This window comes from Solanum tuberosum, unplaced genomic scaffold, assembly GCF_000226075.1.
Source record: "Solanum tuberosum cultivar DM 1-3 516 R44 unplaced genomic scaffold, SolTub_3.0 scf00432, whole genome shotgun sequence".
In the NCBI taxonomy this organism is placed as follows: Eukaryota; Viridiplantae; Streptophyta; class Magnoliopsida; order Solanales; family Solanaceae; genus Solanum; species Solanum tuberosum.
In genome coordinates this window covers 394,736-421,089 of record NW_006239355.1, presented here as the reverse complement: position 1 = coordinate 421,089, position 26,354 = coordinate 394,736, and the positions used below count along the sequence as shown (strand labels likewise).

Genomic DNA, 26,354 nt, shown 5'->3' with positions numbered 1-26,354 from the left:
GGAAAGAAACCTAAAATTTATATTATTTAATACCATGATAAATGAACATGTGTGTATATATATTGAGATCCCCTCCGGTACAAATTTGTTCAGTAATGTTCAGGGACACAATTAATTTTTGTCAAGTTTTCAAATAGTATTTAATAGTTAGGATCATTTCATTAAATATGGCTACTAAAATAATTAAAAATCTTAAATGATTCAAATAAGTAAAAAAACATAGATAAAAACGTTTTCAAAAGTAAACTCAAATGTTAGAATTACATTTTATTTTTGTATTTATTAATTGATAGGATTTCACCTCAAAGGAATTTGTCTTTTTTGTGTGTGTGTTAGATATAGTGGGTAAGTCCATTATATTTAAGGTAGTCATATTTTACCTTACTATTTTATATTTAAGATTTAAGGTAGTCATATTTTAATTATTTTCATCATTAATGTTATTAAATCTCTTTTCCATTTCTCAATTATCTCATCATTAATACTTAAATCACTCATTTTTCTTTCTTTGTGTTTTTTTTTAAGAATTTATTTAACTTGAGGAATTAGGTATTATAACTTTATATGCGTTGTATTTTACTTTTTTTTTTATCAGAATTTAATTTATCATTTTAATAATTTTAGATCATTTCTTCAACTAAAAATCTATATCTATATATAATACTAAAGTTAAATGATAAAAAAAGTAAGGTGACATGTCTTATTGGACAATATTATTATTTATCCCTTTTTCTCGGAATTTTGAATTTTTTTTTTAAAAAAAATGATTAAGAAAAACTTGTCTTTTTTTATGTCTTTCCTTATTAATTATTGACATTTATTACATTTCTTCAAATCTATCCCTCTTCTTCTCTTTCTTTCATCTTCCTTAAACAAAAAATGAATATAATTTCCTCATTATTGTCATTTATTTTGTTTCCTTAAAATGCATCTCTTGTCATTTCTTCTCTAAATAAAATTATCTTAATATATCCATTATTAAAATTCTTTACATAATTATGAGTATTAAATAAGGAAAAAAATCAAGTAATAATACAGAATGTTAATATTGATTGAATAATAATTTAACCATTTTCTCAAATTTTTATTTAGAATTCCTATAAAATTTCTTCACTTCATTTCTCCAATCATAAAAATAGTTATTATACAATTATGGTGATAAATTGCATTTAAATTATTATTTTACATTTTGTCTTTTCAAATTCAGTAGTTGATGATCAATTTCTTCAAAACCCTCTCTCTCTCTCTCTCTCTTTCTTTCTTCCATCTTCTTTCAAGTAAAAAATGTAAGTTTCCTCATTTATTTCATTTCCTTAAATACCTCCATGAATTTATTCTATCATTTTCTCCTCTCTTTTTATTCCTCTATGAATAAATTAAAATTGTGAATTTATATGGACACAAAATTTATAATATTTTTATGTAACTTTGAAATAATGTACATTACTGGTCACTTTGTCCTAATTTATGTGATATGGATAAAATTACAAAATTAACCCTTTTAAAATGTCTTTCAGATATTTTAAGTTGTTAATTATTATTATTTATAATACTTTTTTGGTAATATTAAAATGATATGTGTTATTTTTTCTGTCCCAATATATGTGAGCCATAGAATTCTGAGAGTCAATCTATTTTATTATATAGCTTTTAAATATTTTAAAACTTTTTAAGTCATTTGTAAATGATATATGTTGCTTCCTTGATTGGGGACTTTTTCCCATTTTGTGAGATATATATATATTATTTTAAAAGGGAGTTTATGCCCAAGTTCTACTATATAATAAATATAATATATAATATTCAAGAAACTTCCTTTTAAAAGTCCCACAACTTGAATATTATATATTATATTTGGGCCTAAACTCTCTTTTATAATATAGTAGAATATAGATTTCTTACATTGAATAAATAAATAAAAAATGAAGTGATTTAAGAAAATGATACTATAAATAACATAAACAAAACAAAAGAAAATAAGTGATTTAAGGAAATGATATAAATAATATAAATAAAGTGTGAAAGAAGAAATTAAGAAATATATTATAAAAAAGAGAAGAGTAACATTAATAATGAAACAAAATAAATATGGCCACTTCCAACATTCTGTAAATCTCCATTTTAGGAAAAGATATTAATAGCCTTAATGACGATAGAAATTAAAAATGGCACTTTAATGTTTTGTAGAATTTTGAAGTAAAATTTTATGTCTTTTAAAATTAAAAAAGTGCCAAAAAAATCACAAAAAAGATCAATAGGATTCAAGTCCTTAGAGAGCGTCACGTCATCATTTTCATATTCAGCTTTATTATTATATATAGATTATGACTGGGTTTTTTTTGTTAACATTATGACGGTTAAGTACATTCAAATTATTATTTTATATTTTATCCTTTCAAATTCACTATCCGATGGTCAATTTACAATTATATATATATTATTTGTATTTGTCGTTATCTAACAATAAATATAAATAATATGATACAAAAAAATTTATAGAACAATTAAAACAAACATATATTTAATTAATAATATAATATAACAGATAATAACCATTCAAATAAGGTGTAACATTTGAGAAAATACAACCAACCAACACATAAGTTCCAACAAATAAATACTCCCTCCATCCCTAGTTGTCCACTTTAGAAATGGCACACAGATTAAGGTAACAATGATTAGAATAGTGAAGTTACAATTTTATCCTTATAGTACAATTTACAATTCCAAAATAAATTCACTCAAGATAACTAATCAATGTTGGGAAGTTCATAAGTTTATTTACTTTATTTATGACAACTTTATTTAATTAAGGGTATTATAGAAAAAAAATTGTTGTCCTTTCTTGATTTGTCAAAATGGACAACTAAATAGGGATAACTAAAAGAGGAAATACGGACAACTAAATAGGGACGGAGGGAGTACCAAAAAGAGACTTTAGAGTAGAAAAAAGTGGGTTACATCTCATATCTTTCAATTAGCATATATTTTTCATTACTTATTTATTTTATGTTATTTCTATAATCTAAAGTAAAATTGATTGTTTTTATTTAACATGGAATATTTTTTTCACATTCATTCTTTAAAAAATAGGATGTTGAAAGTACTATAGAAAATTGCTTTGTTTTGTTAAGTTGATTTCTTTTCTAAAATTTTGGTATGGTATTAATTATCAATCTTATATTATCTTTTTTATTTGATTTTTCTTCATTTTTTAAAATTTTTATTGCAATTAAAAAAGTGGAAAGAAAACTGAAAATTTACATTTGTTTAATTTGTTAATCAGTAGTCACAGGCTCACAGCTCACAATATAAAAGACTTTATTTTACCTTTTCTATAATTAATTCTCAATTTTAAGAAATAATAGTAACTTATTTTGATATTAATTCTAATCTTATAAATTAGCCTAATATGTGGTTATGCGTTTGTCAATATTTGACTAACCTTTTCATATTATACATTAATAAAATTAACACACCCTTTCATATTCCATTTTAATAATGGAGGATAACAGAATCCTTACATGCTCCATTGCATTCATCATTTTTTTATTCAAATACTAAAATATAATGGACTTGCATTATGTTCATCAAGTACGGTCATGACTATTATTACTACCCATTACAAGATAAACTTAGACGGATTGGGCATGGATTTAATTTGTTTGGGTTAAGATAGTTAGAGGTCGGACATGAGTTAACAATGAATGATGGATTATTTCTTTTTTAAAATGGGTAATTTCATTTGATTTAGAGTTTTCTATCCAATTGAAGAGTACGGATCAAAAGTTTGTAGATGATGGGTATAAATGACCAGATAGTATAACTAAGGATAGAGCCAACTATTAAACAAAAATTTAGGGATATTTTTTACCCTTCTTCCTACAATTAAATCAAGAGATAATGATAACGTCAGACAATATAATATAGTGAACATATAATTAATCAGAAAGAAAGTTGATTTTAACACGTATATTTTAACACTCGCGCGAAGCGCGACTACTTTCCCTAGTAATAATAATAAAGCTAAATATAGACAAGATGATAAAACACTCCTCTATTGACCTAGAAAATTATTTATGTTTTTCCTCTTTCATTGAACTTTTCTTACTATTCTTTTCCCATCTTATTATTAAAAAAATAAAGGAGAACCATAACCACCCTTTAATTACCTGAACAGAAGAAGCCCAAAAGTTTGATAACTGGTATGTCACGTTTTACTATGCATTAAACATCTCTGTATTAAATAATAATTAAAATGAAATAAAAGGTTACAAAGTTAAGAAAGGAATTCCTTGAGTAGGAAATTCAGAATGGTAATGCATATGGAGGAATCAAATATGGCAGATATGAGTAGGAAAATCAAAATGTAATGCATTGGGAGGAGTCAAATATGTCGATGAATTTTTTTTGTATCTATTTCACTCAAAGTTTGCAAAAGGCTACAAAAATTTTATGTAAATTAACAAGTATGTTATTTTTGTGTTTTTTTTTTTCATTTCTGACTTGATATTATTTAATTTTTTAATTAATTTTCATGTAACTTTTCTCTTTAATAAGGAGATGGACATTAGAGGAGTATACTAATTATTATTTCTAATTACTATTTTGGTTCAATACGGTATATTATGTTGATAAATTCAACCTCTAGCTATTCTTTTCTTTGAATGCATGCATATGATATATATCTCTAATATACAGTATAATTCGTTTGTATTACATTCAACTTTAACTAAAAAAACTATGATAATATAACCAATTAGTTATTTTATTTTTTGGTTTATATGAAAATCACAAAAAAATGAGTATTATTGACGGAAAAAATAACTATTTGAATTAACTTAGTTCAAGTGTTTTTATGCTAACATAGCTTTTAAGCACTTTTGGAGTGTTTAGGTAAATTTAAAAAGTACTTAGAAGAACTTGATTTTAAGCTAAAGTGATAAAAATAAATCAAAAGCCATGAATTAAAATTTTTAACTTGTTACTTTTGACTTATAAATCAACATTAAAAGTCAATCCAATCGAGCATTATATCCACCTCATTTGTAACTACCCATTTCAGTAAAAAGTTATGCAATAATCTTAACGAATTCAATTTGCACATACACTAAAAAAATTGTTTTTAAACAAACGTACAGTACTTAACCATAATTATATGCAATGAAATATAATGTTTAAAAAAAATAATATTTAATAGCAAAACACAAATGATCCGTATCAAATAATTATATTAAAGATTGAACTTAAATAAAGTAAAAATATTTTTATCATATTTCTATAAATAAAAGAAAATGTTGAATGTGTATATACAACTAAATATCTAAAAAATGTTGTTAAAATATTTGAATACTTTAAAACTGCATAATTGTGAAGAGAATTTGAATACGTGATCATTATCAAAAACTTAATTAAATTTATTTATTAATTGAATTTTCTTAATATAGATATTCAAAGAAAAATATTATTTCATAAAATTTACTCCCTCCGTCTCCTTTTTAGTTTTTTATATGATATCCCTTTCTATAAATAACTAGACCACAATACTTGTCATTTTATAAATTTTATGCATAAATTACCATATTTTGCCTATTATACCCTTGATAGAGTAGTTAATTAATCTTGAAAATGTATTTACTTTGACCAATCTAGGAAATCTACAAGTAATTAAATAGGGGTAGAAGGGTAAAATTACATTGTTTCTTAATACAAGTGCAAAGTAAAAAGGTGACATATAAAAAAGAACGGAAGGAGTGTAAAATTTTAATTGGCTACGCGAAGCGCGGATTAGTTAACTAGTTAGTAATGTTTGTCAATTCATTTTTCTTATATTAAATGCACTAAAAATGAAAAATTTAAAATAAATCATATAATTATTATTTTGAATTAAATAAATCATATAATTTGCTAACACATAAAATACACAAAATATGTAGAATCATTTCGTCTTCCATAGCAATCTCGTATGGATCAATTTTTCTTTCTCATTGAGTTTGGAAAATAGAAAAAATAATAATAAAATTAATAGTTTTCTTGGGATGAAAACTGTTGGGGGAAATATCTTCCAATATGAAATAAGGTCAGATAAGTCTTTTCGCTATTGTGGTCATTTTTGGGCTAATTTTTTGTGGCAATTTAGCAGTTTTCAAAAAATTATTTCTAGAAAATATAGGCTTAATTATAATTGTTCTTTATAGGCAGTTTATGAGAACGATAAGTTGGTATTTGAGTCTAAAGTTTAAAGTGACACAGTGTATATAAGTTTTAAGTTAAGTTAGAGGTATTAAGGTCTAGAAATGGAATAAAATATTAAGGTGCTTGCTTGACTTCACTAAGCTAGTAGATGACAAGTAGGTGCATCACCTACTTTGACTTATTGACCAGCCCAAAGGACCAAGTAGGTGCATCACCTACTAAGACTCTTTTAACCATGTTATTGGGTCAAGTACACTACACCTACTTGCATTAATCTGGCCCAAGTTGAATAGAAGAATAAGGGGGAAAATGGACAGTCAAGGCCCAAATCTTTCCAAGCCCACAAGAAATAATTTGAATGGAAAAGTAGGTGCTTCACCTACTTAAAAGTGTGGCCTAAATTAAAGACAAATGTTTGGCTGCAAAAGAAGTACAAGAAAGGTGGCAAAAGGCCCAATGTTCTTAAGTCCAAAAAGGCCCAAGTGAAAAGTCCAAGTAGGTGGGTCACCTACTTGAAAAATTATGTCCCAAAATGAGTGAGAAAGTCAGTCAAACAAGGTCCCTTTAAAAGGGATTGATATCAGCATTTTCCAACCATTTTTACTTTGCCAAAAATATGATTTCTAGAGCTTTCTCTCTTCTCTCTCTTAGCTTCATACAACAACCATTATATACCATTAGGGTTCTTATATATTAGGGAGTTCAAGCTATTGGAAGGTATAATTTAAGACAAGTTAAGGAGGACAACCTTTACCTTGAAGAATTCAAGTCTTAGCAAGTGATAGTTCTGTCTAGCAGGTAAGCTACTACAATTTTCTCCCTCTTGTGCTTGATTTAATTAGGACACTTGGTATGTGTTAATGAGTTGGAATTGTTACTTTTACATGGTGTAATATTGAGGAGGATGTTCTGGTGATTAGTGCATGTTGGGACAGCCATGGAGGGGATTCCTCTTTAACTTCAGTCATGAGCTTGTTTGAGCACCTTAAAAGTAATGTTAACTCTTCAAGTGGTGGTGATCAGAAACCATGATTCATATTTCTTCTGTACATTATTATGTTTAAGGATTGTTTTATGTATGTTATGGTAAGGGATATGACTGGATGTGCGGGTAAGTTATGGAGATGTTAAAGGACTTAAATATTGCAGGGAGGTTTGGGGAGGACCTGATACGAAGGTTGTACTACATAGACACGACTTAAGGGAAAGGGAAGGAAAGAAAACATTGACTAAATAAATTGCATGCTTACTGCGTGGTTATTATTTTGGTGAGATCAAGTAGCTCAAATTGATTGATTAGCTACTAATACTATTCTTACAACTTATTTTATTGTAGATTAGTAATCTGAAGAGAAGGAGCTTAAGTCATACTTTTTGAATTCTATAGCAAGGTATGTAAGGCTATTCGATTTCCTATTTCTTTGGCATGAATCCAACTCTTGCATTACAAAAAGTAAACTTTCTAAGTGCCCTTGATAGTGACTGATCCATAGGTGCAGTTCCTACTCCCTAGAGCATTAAAGTGAGTACCCTAATATGAGTTTGTTACTAAACGTACGTGCTTACTCTACCAAATATTAGCATGCAAGGTTTAAACTTGTTTCACCGTCAAAGTACCCTTGACACGTATTTCCCTTATATAAATCAAAATGATCCTAGATTACACATGGTACATATGTCTGTATGTTGGATATACAATATGCCCATATCATGCCAACTAGCTTTAATTATCTATATATATGTCATCTTGTCACGTGTTCATATGTTCCCTTTATTGGTTATTACTCCCATTGTGTTAGACTATAATGTTACCTCACAAGATCCCTACTTGCTCTTTTGTACATTTTATATGTACTTACTTGGAATATGTATCTGTCCTTAAGTTGATTATGCCCACCTTCTCCCTTGGTTCCACTTTCATGTATACCTTGTATTTGATATTAGTTAGTGAGTATCTAGCTACCATATAGAGTTCAAATCTCTTGATTGAATGTTAAATTTCTTCACTTGATATGTGCTTCAATTTGAGATGTCAAAATGCTTAACTGAGTTATATGCTCCTAAGTATTACATGTGCATGTCATTGTCATTATCGTAAGTCCATATTCATATGTCTTCTACTACTGGTCCATAGTTCCAAATCTTAACAATGATTATGACCACCAAAATAGCAATCTCAAAAGAGATAATGATCATCAAAAGAACAATCTCTAAAGAGTTGTGATTATCCATAAAACAATCTCGAATGAGTTATGAACATCAAAACAACAATCTCAAAGATAAAGAATTTAAGTGAAGCTATCTGTATAATTATGGGTGGCAGCCCAGGGGCAAATGTCTAGCATGGGTCGATCCCAATTGGTATAGAAGGGTGGCAGCTCAGGGGCGAAAGCCTAGCATGGGCCGATCCCAATTGGTATAAGAAGGTGGCAGCTCAGGGGCGAAAGCCTGGCATGGGCCGATCCCAATTTGTGGAATTATGAGGACATCATCTCAAGGGTTAAAATGCCTAACATGGGTCATCCTCTTCTACCGCTGATCAGCTGGTCATTTGTATCATATGTCTTATAAATATTATAATGCAAAGAAAAGTAAAGAAAAGAATGTAACATACACGATTCCACAAGTATAAGCAAAGGTGGTCTCTAATCCTTATTTATTGCTATTTGGTTTCACTTGAGCTCTCATTTTACATATAGTTGTATTATGCCTTACATAATCAGTACATTCTTTCGTGCTGACGTCCCTTATTGGGGATGCTGCATTTCATGCTGCAGGTACATGTACTCAACTAGTAGATCTCCCCAATAGAAGCACATGATACTCAACGGTTGTTGGTGAGCTCCAGGTTGATTCGGGGCTTTGCCGAGTCTTTACTATGGGCATTTCATAGTGGTACAGTCAAGGATTCCAGTAGAGGCTTTGTAGACATTGTAAAGCTATCATATGTATTCATAGTTTCACTTGTCACATGTATTGATTCAGCTAGTCAATATGTGTTGTATATGAAGCTTCTCATCAGTAAATCTATCTGCACAGTAGTTTACTTTCTAATCATAGGTCACTTGTAAATCATGTGTTCATATGGTACTTGTCCGCCTTACCTAGGGTTGGGGTGTGACATAGATGTTTAAAATAGTTTCTAATCTTAATATTAAAAGCACATTGATACTTTCCCATTTATTTGTAATTAGACACTCAGAAACACTTTTTAAAGAATATTAGTCAGACACAAATTACTTATCAAAATCACTTTTCAAATGAATTTACCAAACACAAATTGTTTTTTTAAAACATTTTTCTGAAAAGGTATTTTAAAAAAGCGCTTCTAAAAATAAACAGTTTTAGTTTCTAAAAATAAACAATTTTTAGCAGCAATGTCAAACAGACTCTAAGTAGTACTCCTCTGTCCCTTTTTACTTGTCCAATTTTAATTTTTTATTTGTCCCTTTTTACTTCTTATTTTTGACAAATCAAGAAAAAGCAATATATATATTTTTTACCTATTATACCCCTCAATTTATTGAGAGAGATAATATTTTTGAAAAAGGTAGAACCTCTTTAATGAGTGAGTTAATTTTGAAATTCTATCAATCAATAGAAGCAAAATGGTAAAACTTAATATATCAATTATTATTTTCTTAATAAGCGTGTCAAGTTAAAATTGAACAAGTAAAATATAAACAGAAGGAGTAAGTGTCAATAATTAATATATTTATTTTATTATTATTTATATAAATCCAAATTGACCTATATTTGTGATCAAAATTTAATTTCTTCCATTCGTATATCATGATCACAAATATATACTCACATTTTATCGGAATTATTCGCTTCGAGGACCTCCAATTGAATTAATTCACCAAAAGACTACAGGGGTAAGTTTGGGGATGGCAAAGTGACAGGCAACCATGAAAGTTGTGACATAAATTAAATGCACTATAAATGGTAGTTGCATCTTATACATGGTTTCACTTTTACTTGTCACATTTTAACTTGATATATTTTTTAAAGAAATAATTATTGATATAAGTATTTTACTAAACTATCTTATTAAATGATATATTAAGTTTTGAAAAATGAATTAAAGAATGAATATTTAATGCTAATGGTAAATATGAAAAAATATAATTGTCTTTTCTTGATATGTCAAAAGTCAAAGGAAATCCAAGATTTGAATACTACGGGTGCACTAATATTATGAGTTGATAAAAATAATAAAATGTAGTGTTAGCTAGAATCAAACCATAGTCGTATGGGTGGTCACACACGCTTTGTACCAGTAGTACTAACTGTCTTTTATGTTTTCCATGAGGGCACTTTTATTTATATTTTAGTTTCTTCCAGTTTTTCAAAAAAGAAAATATATATATATATATATATATATATATATATATATATATATATATATATATATATATATATATATATATATATATATATATATATATATATATATATATATATATATATATATATATATATATATATATATATATATATATATATATATATATATATATATATATATATATATATATATATATATATATATATATATATATATATATATATATATATATATATATATATATATATATATATATATATATATATATATATATATATATATATATATATATATATATATATATATATATATATATATATATATATATATATATATATATATATATATATATATATATATATATATATATATATATATATATATATATATATATATATATATATATATATATATATATATATATATATATATATATATATATATATATATATATATATATATATATATATATATATATATATATATATATATATATATATATATATATATATATATATATATATATATATATATATATATATATATATATATATATATATATATATATATATATATATATATATATATATATATATATATATATATATATATATATACATGATTTTTTTCGAAGTTAACGGGTGCACGTGCACTCCCCATCTTTACATGTGGGTCCATCTCTGTCAAAAGTGACAAGTAAAAATGAAAATCTATTTTAGGAAAAAGTGACAAGTAAAAGTGAACAGAGGGAGTACTTCTATTTTTATTTATGTGTCGTCCTTGCAAAAAATAGATGATTTTTCATGTTTGTCATTTCACAAAATCAATGAATAAATGACACTATTCTTTTTTTAATCCTTGAGAGTTATTAGCCTTGATGTTGAAAGTATGAATTCGAACAATATCAAGAAGCTAAATATTTAATACATGTTCATATGTCAATTTAATTAATCAATATAAATTAATTTATATTTATTTATTGAAAACTTGACTTCGTGAGATCACTAAATAAGGCTTACAATGTTAATCTTTACTAATTTCTTAAGAAATATGACATCTAAAATGGTGGCATACGAATAAAAATGGAGGGAATATTTTTTTTCCAACAGCTACATAAATTTAAACACACAAAAGAAAACCAAAACTGGTGGGGAAAAAAATAAAATAATCGTCCTAACTTTGTTTGCAATAAGTACAACAAATTTGAAATACATATTTTATTTTTTCTTGTCATTTCAATTGAACTTATTTTATTTTTATTTTTAAACCACTGTTAAAGTTGTGTGAGAAGCAACAGAAAAATGATGTACCAATTACAATATAACGGTATCAATCATTATCCTTTCAAGAAAGAAGTATTGAAAATACTTTTAAAAAATTCAGTTTAAATTATTAATTTCATCCCTAAATTAGTAACAGCCTTAAAAATATCAATTCATTTGACTAAGTAGGCGTTTGGCCATGCGATACCATATCACGATATGGTGTCGTGAGATGGAATCAGCGTTTGGACATGCGATTTTACGTTGATTCCATCTCATGATTCCATATCATGAGAGGTGATACCATATTCTCCAAAAACCATGATATGGAATCACCATGTGATTCCATATCATGATTTGAGATATTTTAATACAATAATTGATCCATGAGTTTATATTTTGTTAAAACAACCCCACATTTATATCTACTAACCATTTGTTTCATATGTAAATAAAATTTATAATCACATCATTACTTTTTAAAATTTATTATTCTCACCAATATAATAAATAAAATTTATAATCACATCATTACTTTTTAAAATTTATTATTCTCACCAATATAAAATTTATTATTACTTTAAATTTGGTGAATATAAATGATAAAGTAGAAATTCATTTGGTGAATATAAATAAGAACGAAGGGAGTAAAACTTTTTTGATTTTTCATAAAAAAAAGTGATTAAATTTTATTAGAAGTGTTTTTGACTCAAACTTGTGGTAACTTTTTAAAATTTCGTTATTCAATAATATTTAACTATTGATTTTTCTTGTAAATAGTTAGAAGTCAGTGATGTTTGTTAATTTTTATCTTAGTGTATTTAACTTCTAAGTTAATATTTACTCACTAATGTATGTTTTTTTTCTACTTTATAGGTTATTTGTAAGAGTAGTTGAGAGATATGAGCATATCAAGTACAATTTATGTTCAATTTTTTAAATTAAATTAAAGTTAGATGAAACAATTACTTAAGTGAAGAACAAATAACTTTGTAATAATTTATTATGCGATTTTATAATTTTTGTTTATTTGATAAGATTGAATAAACAATTGGGGCTATTTTAATAGTTTTACAACTTATGAGATTTTTATGTTTATGAGAAAATATACAACACAAAAATTCCATATCGCATGTCCAAACAAACCTTCAATTTCATCTCATGATTCCATATTATGATACCATATCATGATTCCATATCATGATACCATATCGCATGGCCAAACGGGCCCTAACTGAACTTAAATACACTACCAATTTTACAACATGGGTGAAATACACCCCTAAATTCTAGCTAAGTTAGGTGTGTTTTCAACATTTCTCTCGAGTTTTTATTAAAAGCTCCATGCTTCCACGAGAGTTTGAGATCACTTGCTATGTCATGTGACAAGACGAAATTAACAATTTACGTTAAATTCATGAATGCATTTTCAATACTTAGCTTTCTTTCTTTTTTTTCCAATGAACGTGTCAAGTTCAAATATCACAAGTAAATCATGCATTGTGTGTGGTCCTAGCTTCTCTTTTGTACCTCTAGCTCTTAGTTAGGTTACAAATGAATTTCAATGAGCAAAGTTATAACGTGGTTGTTTTAAGTCCTTTGCTTCAACCTACCACTTCTCCTCCTCCATTTTTTTTTTGCTTTAATAAGGCGTTACATAATTCATGCATTCATTTTCCGGTACGCTATCATACGCAAATTCAACTTTTAAGTTAAAAAAAAAGAAGAAAAAATAAAGTCTAAAAGTGCATATGAAATGAAAAGGAAATCTCATTTTGGTAAAATTTGATCTGAATCATAATTCATATTCAATAATGTATATATTTCATTTCATGTAAAATAATACTAATACGAAGTATTTAGAAACAAATTTGAGAATAAAGGATTAATAAAATGCATTTAAGAAATTATCTATCAATCAATCAATGAGAAATTAATTATAATACGGCGAATTAGTTTGAATACCACGAAAATATTGTTCTTTTTATTATTATTTTAAAAAAAATACAGTACAATTCCATTAAATACCGAACTGAATATACCTACCAAATCTTACCTAATCCAATCGTTCACGCAACTCATGAAGAATTTTAGAAACTTCTAATTTAAGTTACGTTCTTTATATTAAAAATAGATTTTTCGTTTTAACAATCAAGAATAATTTATTGTGTTTCTCATATTACTCACTTTGTTTGAATGGTTGTTATGTATTATTTCATAATGTATAATATTGTATTATATCATAATGTATTGTTTATTGAATACACAATTTGGAATGATTGTATTATTATTCGTCGTTATGTAATGTCATACATTGACAATTTAAATGATAAATCACAAAAAAGTAGAGTATAGAGTAGAGCTACTATGTAAAGATAAGATTAAAATTGGATTATTAATTAATAAGTAAACACAAAATGAGAAGAAAATATTAAGATAACGACGCAATCACACCCAAATCGATCGTTACACAAAATAGGACTTTTCGCCATACCTAACGATGAATTTAAATGATACTATAGAACAAATTTAAGTAACAATCAAAACAAAAAATATATTTAAACTAATAATACAAAACAACTGATAACAATTATTCAAATAATGACTCGTTTGATATAAAAGATAAGAAATAATTAATACGAAATTAATTTTATAATAAGTTTATTGATTAAAGATAAAATCACAAAATAATTTATCCAAAGAGTGTTATTTTTGGCAAGCGCCTAATCTAACTTTTTAAATTGGTTTCAAAATAGATTTAAAAAATAAATAAATTAAAACATGAATCCCACGGTATATTCCAATAAAATAATCCCAATTTTTTTCTCTTTCTCTATATATGTATAGCTCACGTTGTTGATGAGCAGAGTAGTACTTCTATTAACGACACCGCATTTTCTGTTGCGGCCACTGACTGAAACAAACAAACAGAGTTTAAAGCGGAAGACGTAACTAATTTCCGGCAGGGTAGAGTCATGGAGGAGACGCCGTTGATTAACGGTTTCTCCGACGACGAACACCACCAGATCATCGGCGCCGACGGAGATTACCGGCCTGTTACAAATTTAAGAGAATGGTGGGCTATTTTCTGCATAGAAAGTGTGAAACTATGGAGGATTGGAGGTCCAATAGCGTTTAATATTATCTGTCAATATGGTGTGAATTCACTTACTAATATATTCGTTGGGCATCTCGGAGATATTGAGCTTTCTGCTATTTCTATTGCTCAATCAGTCATCGGAACCTTCTCATTTGGGTTCTTGGTTAGGCCCTCTACTCCTTTCTATATTGTGCATTTCTAAGAGGATACTTTAGGAGGGGTCGTTTGGTGTGAAGGATAATTGTATAAGCAATATATCCTCTGAGTCTACTGCTCTAAGCTCTAAACTTCTAATCTTTCATAAAAAAATTATTAAGTGTTTATTGAAAATAATACAAAGTAAGCAGGTAACAAATTAATTCTTGAACTGAAATTTCTGGTTTCACCTCTGATTGTTATGGTAGGCGGATCTAGGATTCATATAAACTTTAAAGGTTTTAGTGAACTCATTGTACTTTTGAAATTATGGGTTCAACAATAACAACATACCTAGTGAAATCTCACTACGTGGGGATGTTGTTGTTGTTGTATGTCACAAAATGAAAAGAATAATGTCTTAAAATTGAATCATATTAACACAATAGGAGTAGCATAGTACTTTCTCGCACCTTGAACCATATTAACATGAGAGTAGATGTGTAAATTTTGGTGCTAATATGATAATATCAGTTTCTACTAATTTTGACATGGCATTTCCAGTTTAGATAGACTGAATTTGTGTCTTACGTACTGATAGGCAGAGTCACAGTTATATCACATTACTGATAAGCTTTTTGTCAGTTGGGAATGGGAAGTGCACTGGAGACGCTGTGTGGACAGGCATATGGTGCAGGGCAAATTCACATGCTTGGTGTTTATATGCAACGCTCTATCATAATTCTATTTGCAACTTGTATCTTGCTCTTGCCAATATATCTATTTGCAACCCCAGTGCTTAAGCTGCTAGGCCAAGAATCTCACATTGCTGAGCTTGCGGGGGAATATGCCATACTAATCATCCCCCAATTGTTTTCACTTTCCATCAATTTTCCGACCTCCAAATTCCTTCAAGCCCAAAGCAAAGTTGATGTGATTGCCTGGATTGGATTTGTGACTTTGCTCATGCATGCTACACTCCTTTGGCTCTTTATTTACACATTCGGCTGGGGTACGACTGGTGCTGCCATAGCCTTTGACCTAACAAATTGGGTCTTGGCAATAGCTCAGTTTGCTTATGTTGTTGGATGGTGTAAGGATGGATGGAAGGGATTGTCCTGGGCAGCATTTAACGAAATGTGGTCCTTTGTGAGGCTCTCCATTGCCTCAGCCATTATGCTATGTCTTGAAATTTGGTATATGATGAGTATTATCATCCTTGTTGGCCATCTTGACAATGCAGTTATTGCAGTTGGATCTATTTCTATTTGGTGAGTTTACTGTAGTCTTTATGTTTCTATTGTTGCACCAGTTCATTCTCTGTGAACTCTTGTATTTAAGTCCTGTCTATCCGTCGTGCCCAAGAATGGGGTTTTATATACAATATATGTAGCAAATGGTACAGAAGGCATGAAGCAATATATGTTCATATCTCATTCTAATTGATTGTATTTGTTTTACAGCATGAATGTCAATGGCTATGAAGGCATGTTGTTCATTGGAATTAATGCTGCCATAAGGTAAAAAGTCTTGATCAGCATTCACAACTTCACATAGTTTTTGTAGCTTGTGTGTTGCAGTTGAGGTGGTGTTCTGTACACTATAGTTGTCAAAATGTGGATATGTGGATGAAGGGGCTCATTTATATGCTCATAGAATCTGGAGAAAATTACTAAACTTTATATGCTTCCTGTCATGATTTGTCTTTCTTTTATTATGTTACCTCAAACTTTACATATGACAAGAAGGAAGTGAGGGATGCTTCCTTGATTTTAACTTGTTCGGCTGATTTTGTTTGCTTTTTTCATCCTATCGCCTTGGTTTAATCTCATAGTCTTCTTTCAACTTATCCACTTCTCTTTCTTGTTTTCCTTGTTTATTTCCCCCAGTGTACGGGTCTCAAATGAGCTTGGCCTAGGACGTCCAAGGGCCACTAAATACTCTGTCTATATCTCAGTGTTTCAGTCACTCCTAATTGGGCTACTCTGTATGGTTATTGTAATGGTAGCTAGAGAGCATTTGGCCGTTATTTTTACTAGCAGCAAAGATATGCAACAAGCTGTTGGTGATCTTTCTTACCTTCTCGGAATAACTATGGTTCTTAATAGTGTTCAGCCTGTTATATCAGGTATCACATTCGATTCACACTAGCTGTTTCTTAGATTTGTATTGTCTCGTTACCATGTTAAGTCATGGGGTACTTTTGTAGGTGTTGCTGTGGGAGGTGGATGGCAAGCTTTAGTGGCTTATATTAATCTGGGATGTTATTACATTTTTGGACTCCCTCTAGGATTTATTCTTGGTTATGTGGCAAAGTTGGGAGCAAAGGTAAACTTAAGTCTTTGAGTTTCATTAGCAAGAGTATTTGACATGTTGATATTAGGTACACAATCCTTACCCCTCCTAACTTCCCCGCGCATTTTCTTTTTTTGGAGAAGTACTATTGAACACCACTGATTAAACAAGCTGGATCATATTTATTGTCATTATACCTCATCAGATTTGTTGCTAAAATCTACTTTCTACTGAGTTTATATTACTTCTGATTGAATAACTTGCAGGGACTTTGGCTAGGAATGATAGCTGGGACATCTTTGCAGACTGTGCTACTATTGATTGTACTATATAAGACAAATTGGAACAAGGAGGTATGGAAATACTGCAAATAGGCTTCTTGATTCATACTTTTGAAGTAGTCTATTAATGTGTAGATCAAGTAATGAACAGGACCAGAGGGCAAGCTTCTAGTTGTTATTAACTAATAGAAAGTAGGGAATTCACATGCATCTAAATGAAAGTAGTATTTGAATGTTGAAGTTATGTTTGACATGAAAACACCGTTGACGTTTTGTGAGACTAGACTTGAAAAAAACTCTGAATACTTTTTTTTCAAACCTCAAATTCTATATTTCAAGATTGAAGTTGAAATAATGAGCCAATTTTGATAAACAAACACTTATTTGAAATAAGCTTCCAAATATTTGGAATCTTATCTCTTACTGTATTGTAAACATCTTGCTAGTTTGCCACTTGCTTAGTTGTTTAACAAACCTATCAGCCTTGTAGTTTTATCAGGATAGTAACTAGTATGTTTGGTGTTGTGAGCTATAGTATTTTAATTGGAACTTATTGTTTATTGGTCTTAGAGCCAAATACTGATTTAGTTACAGATCGAAGTTGTGCTAAGTTAATAACTTAAGACATAAATCATATTAAGCACAATGACTTGTTATGATCATAAACCAAGGAAAAACATACCTGAAATTGTTTGCTTTGAAGTATCTTAAAAGAGGAGCTAAACATGCAGGTTGAGGAGACGAACGAGCGTATGCGGAAGTGGGGAGGTCAAGATTTTGAAATTGAGAAATCCCAGGCTGATCGCCTGATGTCTGTTGAGAATGGTGTGTCGTAAGGTTGCAGAATGCTACGAGGAGGGTGATGATAGTAGCCTGCTGCTGTTTGAATTTCAAAATTTGAAACTTGGAAAATTTACCAGCACCTACCAAATATATTACTATGTCCCAGCTAACATCAATTTTGAGGTGAAGTTCAAAAATCTTTCCAGACTCAAACATATATTGGTATTTGGGTATATTGCCTCTTGTTTGATAATGAAACCAGATTTCATATTCCTTTTCCTTTTCTCTTCCGTTACCAATACGTAGACAGACAATACGTTATAATTAAGGCAATGTAGACTTGTTATAGCATCTTCACTTGTGTTGTTTCTTTTCCTGAATTTGATGTTCTTGTCCTTGAGAGTCAAGGATGTAGCAATAATAGCCTCCTAAGGTAGGGTAATACTTTGAATAAAAAATAACCAAAAATCTGACCACATCAGTAAGAAAACTAGCTACTAGGCAGCAACCGATAGGCACTTACAACATATCTTTCATAAGGTTTAAACTACTCCAATTGCACTCCTCTCTGAATCTATGCAGTTTGCCTATAACATATGAAAGAACCATACCGACAAGGCTTTCCCAGACAAAAGCTAAGGGAATTGATTTCATTCAAATAATAACTGTAGTATCAAGTGTCTAACTATAATATATATAAACATAACAAAATGCCCTCCAGTGTGATGCATTCAGAGCTAAAATCCACTGGAAAGATTTAGTTGCGAAGATCTCAAAAAGAATAAAAATAAATGAACTTCTTTTCTTCTTTAAGCATTTCAAAAGAATTAGACTGTTCCATCCCCTCTTGATAGCAAATGATGTTCCAATAAATAGACAATAGTGCATCGATTTTTGCATCACCCATGATATCTTGAAGGGGAATCCGAGTAACTCATTATGTGCTTTCTAATTAAAGTCAAAGAACAAAAAAAAAAAAAAAACTCTGAAACACAAATTCAGAAATACAGCACCAGGTTGAACATGAAACATGAAACAAATGCAAGAACTCAATAAAGGAAAATGCAAAGGCAAAGGTTAAAAATTTCAAACATGCCATACATAAATAAATAGTACATCAGAAACTCGGTTTTTGCATCACCCATAATGTCTAGAAGGGGAATCCGAGTAACTCATCATTTGCTTCTGAAACAACAAGAAACCCGATGTAGTCGCAAAAGGGAGGGTAGAGTGTAAGCAGATGTTACTCATTATTTCACTTGACAAATCAAAAGCATTAAGGGACTTCAGTTAAACAGGGTACTGTGTGTAAGGTACAAAATTATATTGAGTAATATAAAAAAAATTAAATTATGCATATAGGTCAAAGATTAAGTTTTATGCATAAATATTAAACACTGCGGATTACGTAAAATGATGAGTAGCAGCAAAATTCATGACTTGAGTCAAAATTAATCAGCAAACCATAGGATTCTTTGTATAAAGAGCTTTCTCTTTTCCCTTAGAGATGAAAACATCCTCAGGTCTGTCATTTTATAGTAGTTGTAATAATTTAGGGTTTAGTGGATTTCAAATAACAGCTTCGAGGTCGGACGACTGTTTAAAGCATAGCCCAACAACTAAAACATGTTACTACTAATTAAATATTTTGTGGTTTATGGTTAGATCTTAAAAATAGCACTTCTATATGTTTGGTCATCCCCAATTTTAAACTTGTATACTTAAGGTTCCAAATATCAAAATTAACTTTGAAAATAATATACAAGATACTTTATAATATAATACTCAATAAGGTCTAAACAAATATTTGAAAAAGTCACTACATATTTTCTCCAAAAAGCATGATTTGGATTTGGGATTCCATATCATGATCTGAGATTTTTTCAATATAAAAATTGACCCACAAGTTTATATTTTGTTAATACAACCCCACATTTTATATTTACTAACCATCTATTTCATATGTAAATAAAATTTAAAATCACATCATTACTTTTTAAAATTTATTATTCTCACAAACATAAAAGTTATTATTACCTTAAATTTGGCGAATATAAATGATAAAGTAGAAATTGATTTGGTGAATATAAATAAGAACGGAAGAAGTAATACTTTTTTGGTTTTTCATAATAAAAAAAGCTTCTCTTTTGGCTACATATGAAAATGTTTAAAACAATTTAATATGAAAAATGACAAAATAGGTGATGTATGTTTGATAATCACTACTTCCAATATGTTTGATTTTAACACGAAATTAATGCACTAAAAAATGTGTAATTGCACACAAGTGAAACAAGGCATGAACCATTGTGATATTGACACACAAGTGAAAATTGTCATAGCTTGTATAGTGTTACATAATTATTTACGAGAATACCACAAGAGTGATGTTATGGTCTATGAGCATGAAAATATAGTTGTGAATGATATTGACCAACAAATGACTCAAAGTAACAATGTTAGTTCGTCTTCGCAGTCATATGATCGAGAAATGCAAGTTCAACGTGAAGAGATTGTCCGTAATATGTGGGAGAATTATATTAAAGACTAGTACACTACAATTTATGTTCAATTTCTCTGATTGAATTAAAGTTAGATGAAACAGTTACTTAAGTGGAGAATAAATAGATGTAATTTATTATGCGATTTTATAATTTTTTGTTTATTTGGTAAGATTAAATAAACAATTGGAACTATTTTAATAGTTTTACAATTTATGAGATTCTTATGTTTTTGAGAATATATACAACACAAAAATTTCATATCGCATGTCCAAATAAAACTTCAATTTCATCTCATAATTTCATATTATGATATCATATCATGATTTCATATCGCATGGCTAAACGGGCGCTTAGTGAAAACAAAAAATTTAATCAACACACCTACTATGTTAGTTGAGGTCAAGTCTTAATATCTCTTATTTTTGGGAGTTCATGTCTCTAAAGTCCAATGAACAAGAGGTTGTAAATATTCTGAGTTGGTTGATTATAAAATTTTCCTTTTCGATTAAAAAAAAACATGATAATTAGTGTAAGACGGAGCGAGTACTATGTTATGGTCGTTCACCATTTGTCCACTTGTGTGACCCAAACTTTTTGCTGATATTAGGACTCAAATCAACATGTGCATATGTATGTGGTGAGTGGATGAAGGTGTTTTTTTCTTAATCAAATATTTTGGGTTTGGGTTTGAGTTTTGAGTATGAAAAAAATATGGAAAAATACATAAAAATCCCTCTGAACTTGGCAGCATAACTTATTTTAGCACTTTAACTATTCGGGTGTTTAAATACCCCCTTAATATCTTTCAAGTGAATTTAATTCCACTCGAAAAGGCTGACATGGCAAAAAAATAAATTCAGGCGCGTATATAAAAAATTTTCTTAAAAAAAGTGATATATATATATATATATATATATATTATAATAAATAAAAAATAAATAAAAACACCATACCCAGCTCTAATCAGATCAAATTCACCAAATTGACTCTAAGAATGAACCAAAGAATCATAAACAAAAACTTGACTTGAAGATCTAAAAGCAGACATCACAAACAGCTGATACACATTATTATATGAAGAAATGAAAGTAACTGATTCAAAAGTAAAAGGCAAATTTGGGTATTTTACAACCTTGATCTCGCTAAAACATTAGTTATAATGAAATAACTAGAACTTGGGCGAGTACAACAAAGCAAGCCATTAGGAGAAGATAAAAGAACAGAGGAAGAAGATGGCAAAACAGGGGATATATATATATATTATAATAAATAAATAAATAAACACCCTACCCAGCTCTTCCCCTTCTTCTTCGAAGTCACCCGCCCTCTTTTTCCTTCTGCAAAATACTCCACCTCTCCTTCTTCAAGCCACCATCCCCGTTAACACACCCACATGGTTTTCGTCCTCCTTCAAACCCTCTCTCCAGTGTTGTTTTTTCTTCTCATACCATCTCACCTCCCATTCTTTTTACCTTCATTTTTATTCTTATTTTTTTCAAAAAAATATTTCTTATATAGGCTGAAGGCACATTAGAAATCATTGAACTTTATCACAATTGTCTCCAAATTGAAGTTATGTTTTAAAAAAATGAAAGTCAAAATTAACATTGAAGTTAATTCCTTTTATGTTTTTTTATTTGTGGTGAAAAGAATATCACCAGATTTAGTGTGGAGAGAGAAGATTATTGCCTTTTTTTATTTTCCTTTTTTTATTTTTTTAAAATATAATTTCTTACGTGGATCTGTTGTGGCGTTGATGTGACACTGATGTGGCGCTGATGAGACGTGTGTGTAGTGCACTTCCCAGTGTGAGACTGGTATTATACTATTTGGGTGGGATTAGATTCATTTCAAAGATGTTAAGGGGGTATTTAAATGCTTGTGTAGTTTAAGTACTAAAGTAAGTTATCCTGCTAAATTTAGGGTTTTTTTTTATGTATTTTCCCAAAAAATATTGATAGAGAGCGCTTCACCCCTAATGGAGCCTTACATAGTACAAATTCAAAATAATCGGACTCTAATGCGAATAACGAACACCAAATAAAAAACTAAAATAAAAAATAAAAAATCAACATGTGCATAAATAAATTGTTTTGGTTTTTAAAACCCAAGGTGGTAGGTGGCCTTTGGTTTCAAAATCATCATGTATTTTTTTTTTTTTAAAAAAAAAAGTGTTTTTCTTTATCTAAATGTTTGAATAAATGATTTTGGTCGATAAAAATAAAGAAATTCTTAACCAATACAAAATTGTTTTTAGTTCAAAATCAACTTTGACTAAAACGTAATATTTCTATAATTAATAACTAATTCTATTGCCTCTATTCCAACTACCAAGAAATTTAGCATAATTCTATAAGTACAAAGAATATGTCCGCATATGATTAACAAGTGAATTTGAATTTGTTAGGTTTTTACATATAATTGAAATTTCTTAGTAGTACGTAAATAGATATACATCTCTACAGCAATTTAATTAAACACTTAAAAGACGCAAAAATATACGTCTAGAACAACTTTTCTCCGTAACATTGCATATATTCGATCCAGTTAACATTTAGCATATAATAGCTTCCAATTATTATTTTTTGGTTCCTGTGAGAACCTAATACTATTCATGATTTACTAGAATATAAACTTAAGCTTCCATGTTCTCATTATTCCCTTTCTTTTCACGATAATTTTTACTTTTCCCAGATAATCGTGTTCACTATCGACTTAACACATGAATTAAGAAACAGTAAATAATAAGATAATTTTATCAAATAACTCTTATTATAAGTCATATGAATATTGAAAAATGAAAATATTTAATAGCATCGATAAAATAGACATAACATGAAATATTATTCATTACTCCCTCTGTCCACTTTTATTTGTCATGTTGCGCTTTTCGAAAGTCAATTTGACTAATTTTTAAAGTTAAATTAGATTACGTTAATTCGATATTTAAAAAATAATAATTAGATATTCAAAAACTATACGAAAAGTATTATAAGTTGCAATTTTTTGCATATCACTATGATGAAAATATACATCGTAAAATGTTAGTCAAAGTTCTTATTGTTTGACTCTAAAAAAGGAAACCATGACAATTAATTGTGGACGGAGGGAGTAATTTTATAAATTGAATAAATATTATTGGATATACCAAAATAGTACAGTGAATAAATAAAGATGATGAGGAGTACTTACTAACTTTATTGGCGTCACAAATACTCTAATGAGTCATTTGGTTGGAAATAAGTTGTCCCAGAATTAATTATTTTGAAATTAGCTATCCTGATTTAACTTATCTCATCACTATCATTGTCGTATAAATGATCCCAAACATAGCAACCAAATAAGACACAAAAAATTTATCCCATCGTTATTTTTTTTATCCATGATTATTTATTTTTATTGCTCACACCAAATTAGCCCTAAGAATATTATTATTACAAACTTAACGGTAGCTTAAAAGTCATCATCTCCGTAATCACCATCATCGTCGGCGAGATCTTCCTCCACTTTCTCCGCCGCATCTTCGGCGATACTATCCTCCAAGTGATCAATACCCTCTGCTATCGCCACTCCACCCAATACCCCCGCTACTGCACCCACTGCCAATCCTGTACCCAATCCAAATTTGCTCTTCTTCTTCTCCTCTTCGTAACCATATCCACCACCTGGCTGCCCGTAACTACCCACAGCCGGCTGCCCGTAGCCTCCCATCCCGTATGCTGGTTGCCCGTAACTCCCTGGGGCCGGCTGCCCGTAAGGCGGAATTGGGGCGCCATATGCTCCGCCGTAATTATAAGGTTGCGCCGGAGGGGGCACACCGTATGGAGGTGCGTAATACGCATCCCGTGCACGATAGCGTGGGTCGCGTACGGTAACTTGCACTTCTACCTTCCCTTGAGGACGGCCAGAAGGGCGTTTGAGCTGGAGCGTACGCTCCACCTCACCGCCTACTCCAGCCTCATCTACGACTTCGCTAAGAGAAATCTTAGCGGATCCGATGAGAGGCTTGGTGTCCTCTTCGGCGCCAACAGCATGAACAATATCGATATATAAGACGGATTCATCAATCGGAGAATTCAAAGGAATAAGGAGTTTATCGGTCCAATAAGGGGAAGTATCACCATCTTCATCGACTTTAGTGGAGCATTTAGAATTGGGATCAACCCAGACAACTGCGTATGGTTTCAGAGGACCGTAACGCCAGTTGATGTTCTTCAAATCTTTGGCTGAAGTTATTTTTACTTCAACTTCGTAACGTGATCCCATTTTCACAGATAAAAATTGAAGGGAATATTAGTGTAGAGTACTCTAGAAGGAACTATATATATATTTGTTAGAGCAAATAATAGTAATAATAGTTAGTTAGCAATGTGGGTAAAAGATGATTCTGGAGTTGAGTATTTATAGCACGTAATCTGAATGGTTTATGACAAAGTTGTTTGTCTGAAGTTCCATTTCTGTCCTCTGGCTTTTATGTTGAGGTAATAATATGATATGGAGTAATTGGGTTAAAATTCACAAAATATAGTTGTATTTTCACTTCTCAATTTACGTTGCAATATGTATTTAAAATGTATTTTTCTATTATATTGGTATTAAAAAGTAGTAGTAGTAGTTTTTAAAAATATAAATTTTAAGTTATTAGTTAGTTGAATTTACAAGCAAAAGATACTACATAAATTAGAATAGAAGTGTAATTGAGAAATAGTGGAGTTTTACATTTTAGTAAAAATTACAATATTATATGTGAAATTAAGATATGTATCCAATGGTATGATTTTATTTTATGCGCATCTTTTACATTGGTTCTTCAACATTATTAAAAGTCAACAATGTAAACAAGAAATATAAATGAGTGTTTATACCTTCACCAAGAAGAGTCTAGGCCAAATTGGGTGGTGGCATGGAACAAACAAATAAAGATGAGGTGTATTGGGCACAGGCTTTATCTTAGCACTGGTTGTTGTTTTTTGACAGGGACATTAGCTGAATTTTGTGTCAAATAATTGTAAAGTTAATTTGAGTATTCCAAAAAAATTGCAATTCTCTAGATACACGGTATAAACACGGATGGATCTTTTTTTTGTTCTGAATTGACTAGAAAATTATACTACTTGCGAGTTTAATTATACCTCCTAATTTTCTTTATGGAGTAAAAATCGAGTCAACTATGTGGTCGAATTGGGAAGAGACACGTGTAACCACTCTCCATTGTAGGTAATAAGGTCAAAATTAAAAGAGCAACTTTCACATATAGCAAACACAAAATTCATATTTGTATGCTATAGCAAAGTTTGTATAATTGCGCTCCACAGCAAACATAAATATGTATATTTCGCTATACATATACAAAAGAAAACAGTTGTATAATCTGCTTTGGTATACATATACAAAAAGATCATTTGTATAAAGTGAGAGAGGCGAGTGAGCGAGCGAGATCTGGGAGAG

At 29.6% G+C, this 26,354-nt stretch overlaps 2 protein-coding genes across 2 annotated transcripts; one reads left to right on the top strand and one right to left on the bottom strand.

The window, feature by feature from the left end:
• Nucleotides 1-14,622: 14,622 nt before the first annotated feature.
• Nucleotides 14,623-18,590, top strand: LOC102600655 (protein DETOXIFICATION 35-like). The gene is made up of 7 exons (XM_006363268.2): nt 14,623-15,071; nt 15,689-16,314; nt 16,507-16,563; nt 16,933-17,171; nt 17,253-17,371; nt 17,605-17,691; nt 18,351-18,590. Exons 1-7 carry the CDS (start codon nt 14,784-14,786, stop codon nt 18,453-18,455), a joined length of 1,521 nt encoding a protein of 506 aa, XP_006363330.1. The 5' UTR covers nt 14,623-14,783; the 3' UTR covers nt 18,456-18,590.
• Nucleotides 18,591-24,065: 5,475 nt separating this feature from the next.
• LOC102600321 (protein SRC2-like) lies at nt 24,066-25,261 on the bottom strand. The gene has a single exon (XM_006363267.2). It carries the CDS (start codon nt 25,170-25,172, stop codon nt 24,360-24,362), a length of 813 nt encoding a protein of 270 aa, XP_006363329.1. The 5' UTR covers nt 25,173-25,261; the 3' UTR covers nt 24,066-24,359.
• Nucleotides 25,262-26,354: the final 1,093 nt, after the last annotated feature.

Excerpts from the sequence above, each read along its gene's own strand:
- LOC102600655 (XM_006363268.2), top strand. The coding sequence starts at position 14,784 with ATGGAGGAGACGCCGTTGATTAACGGTTTCTCCGACGACGAACACCAC. Across the intron at positions 16,564-16,932 it reads GGAATTAATGCTGCCATAAG|TGTACGGGTCTCAAATGAGC; the intron begins GTAAAAAGTCTT and ends TATTTCCCCCAG. Across the intron at positions 17,372-17,604 it reads TGGCAAAGTTGGGAGCAAAG|GGACTTTGGCTAGGAATGAT; the intron begins GTAAACTTAAGT and ends AATAACTTGCAG.
- LOC102600321 (XM_006363267.2), bottom strand. The coding sequence starts at position 25,172 with ATGGGATCACGTTACGAAGTTGAAGTAAAAATAACTTCAGCCAAAGAT.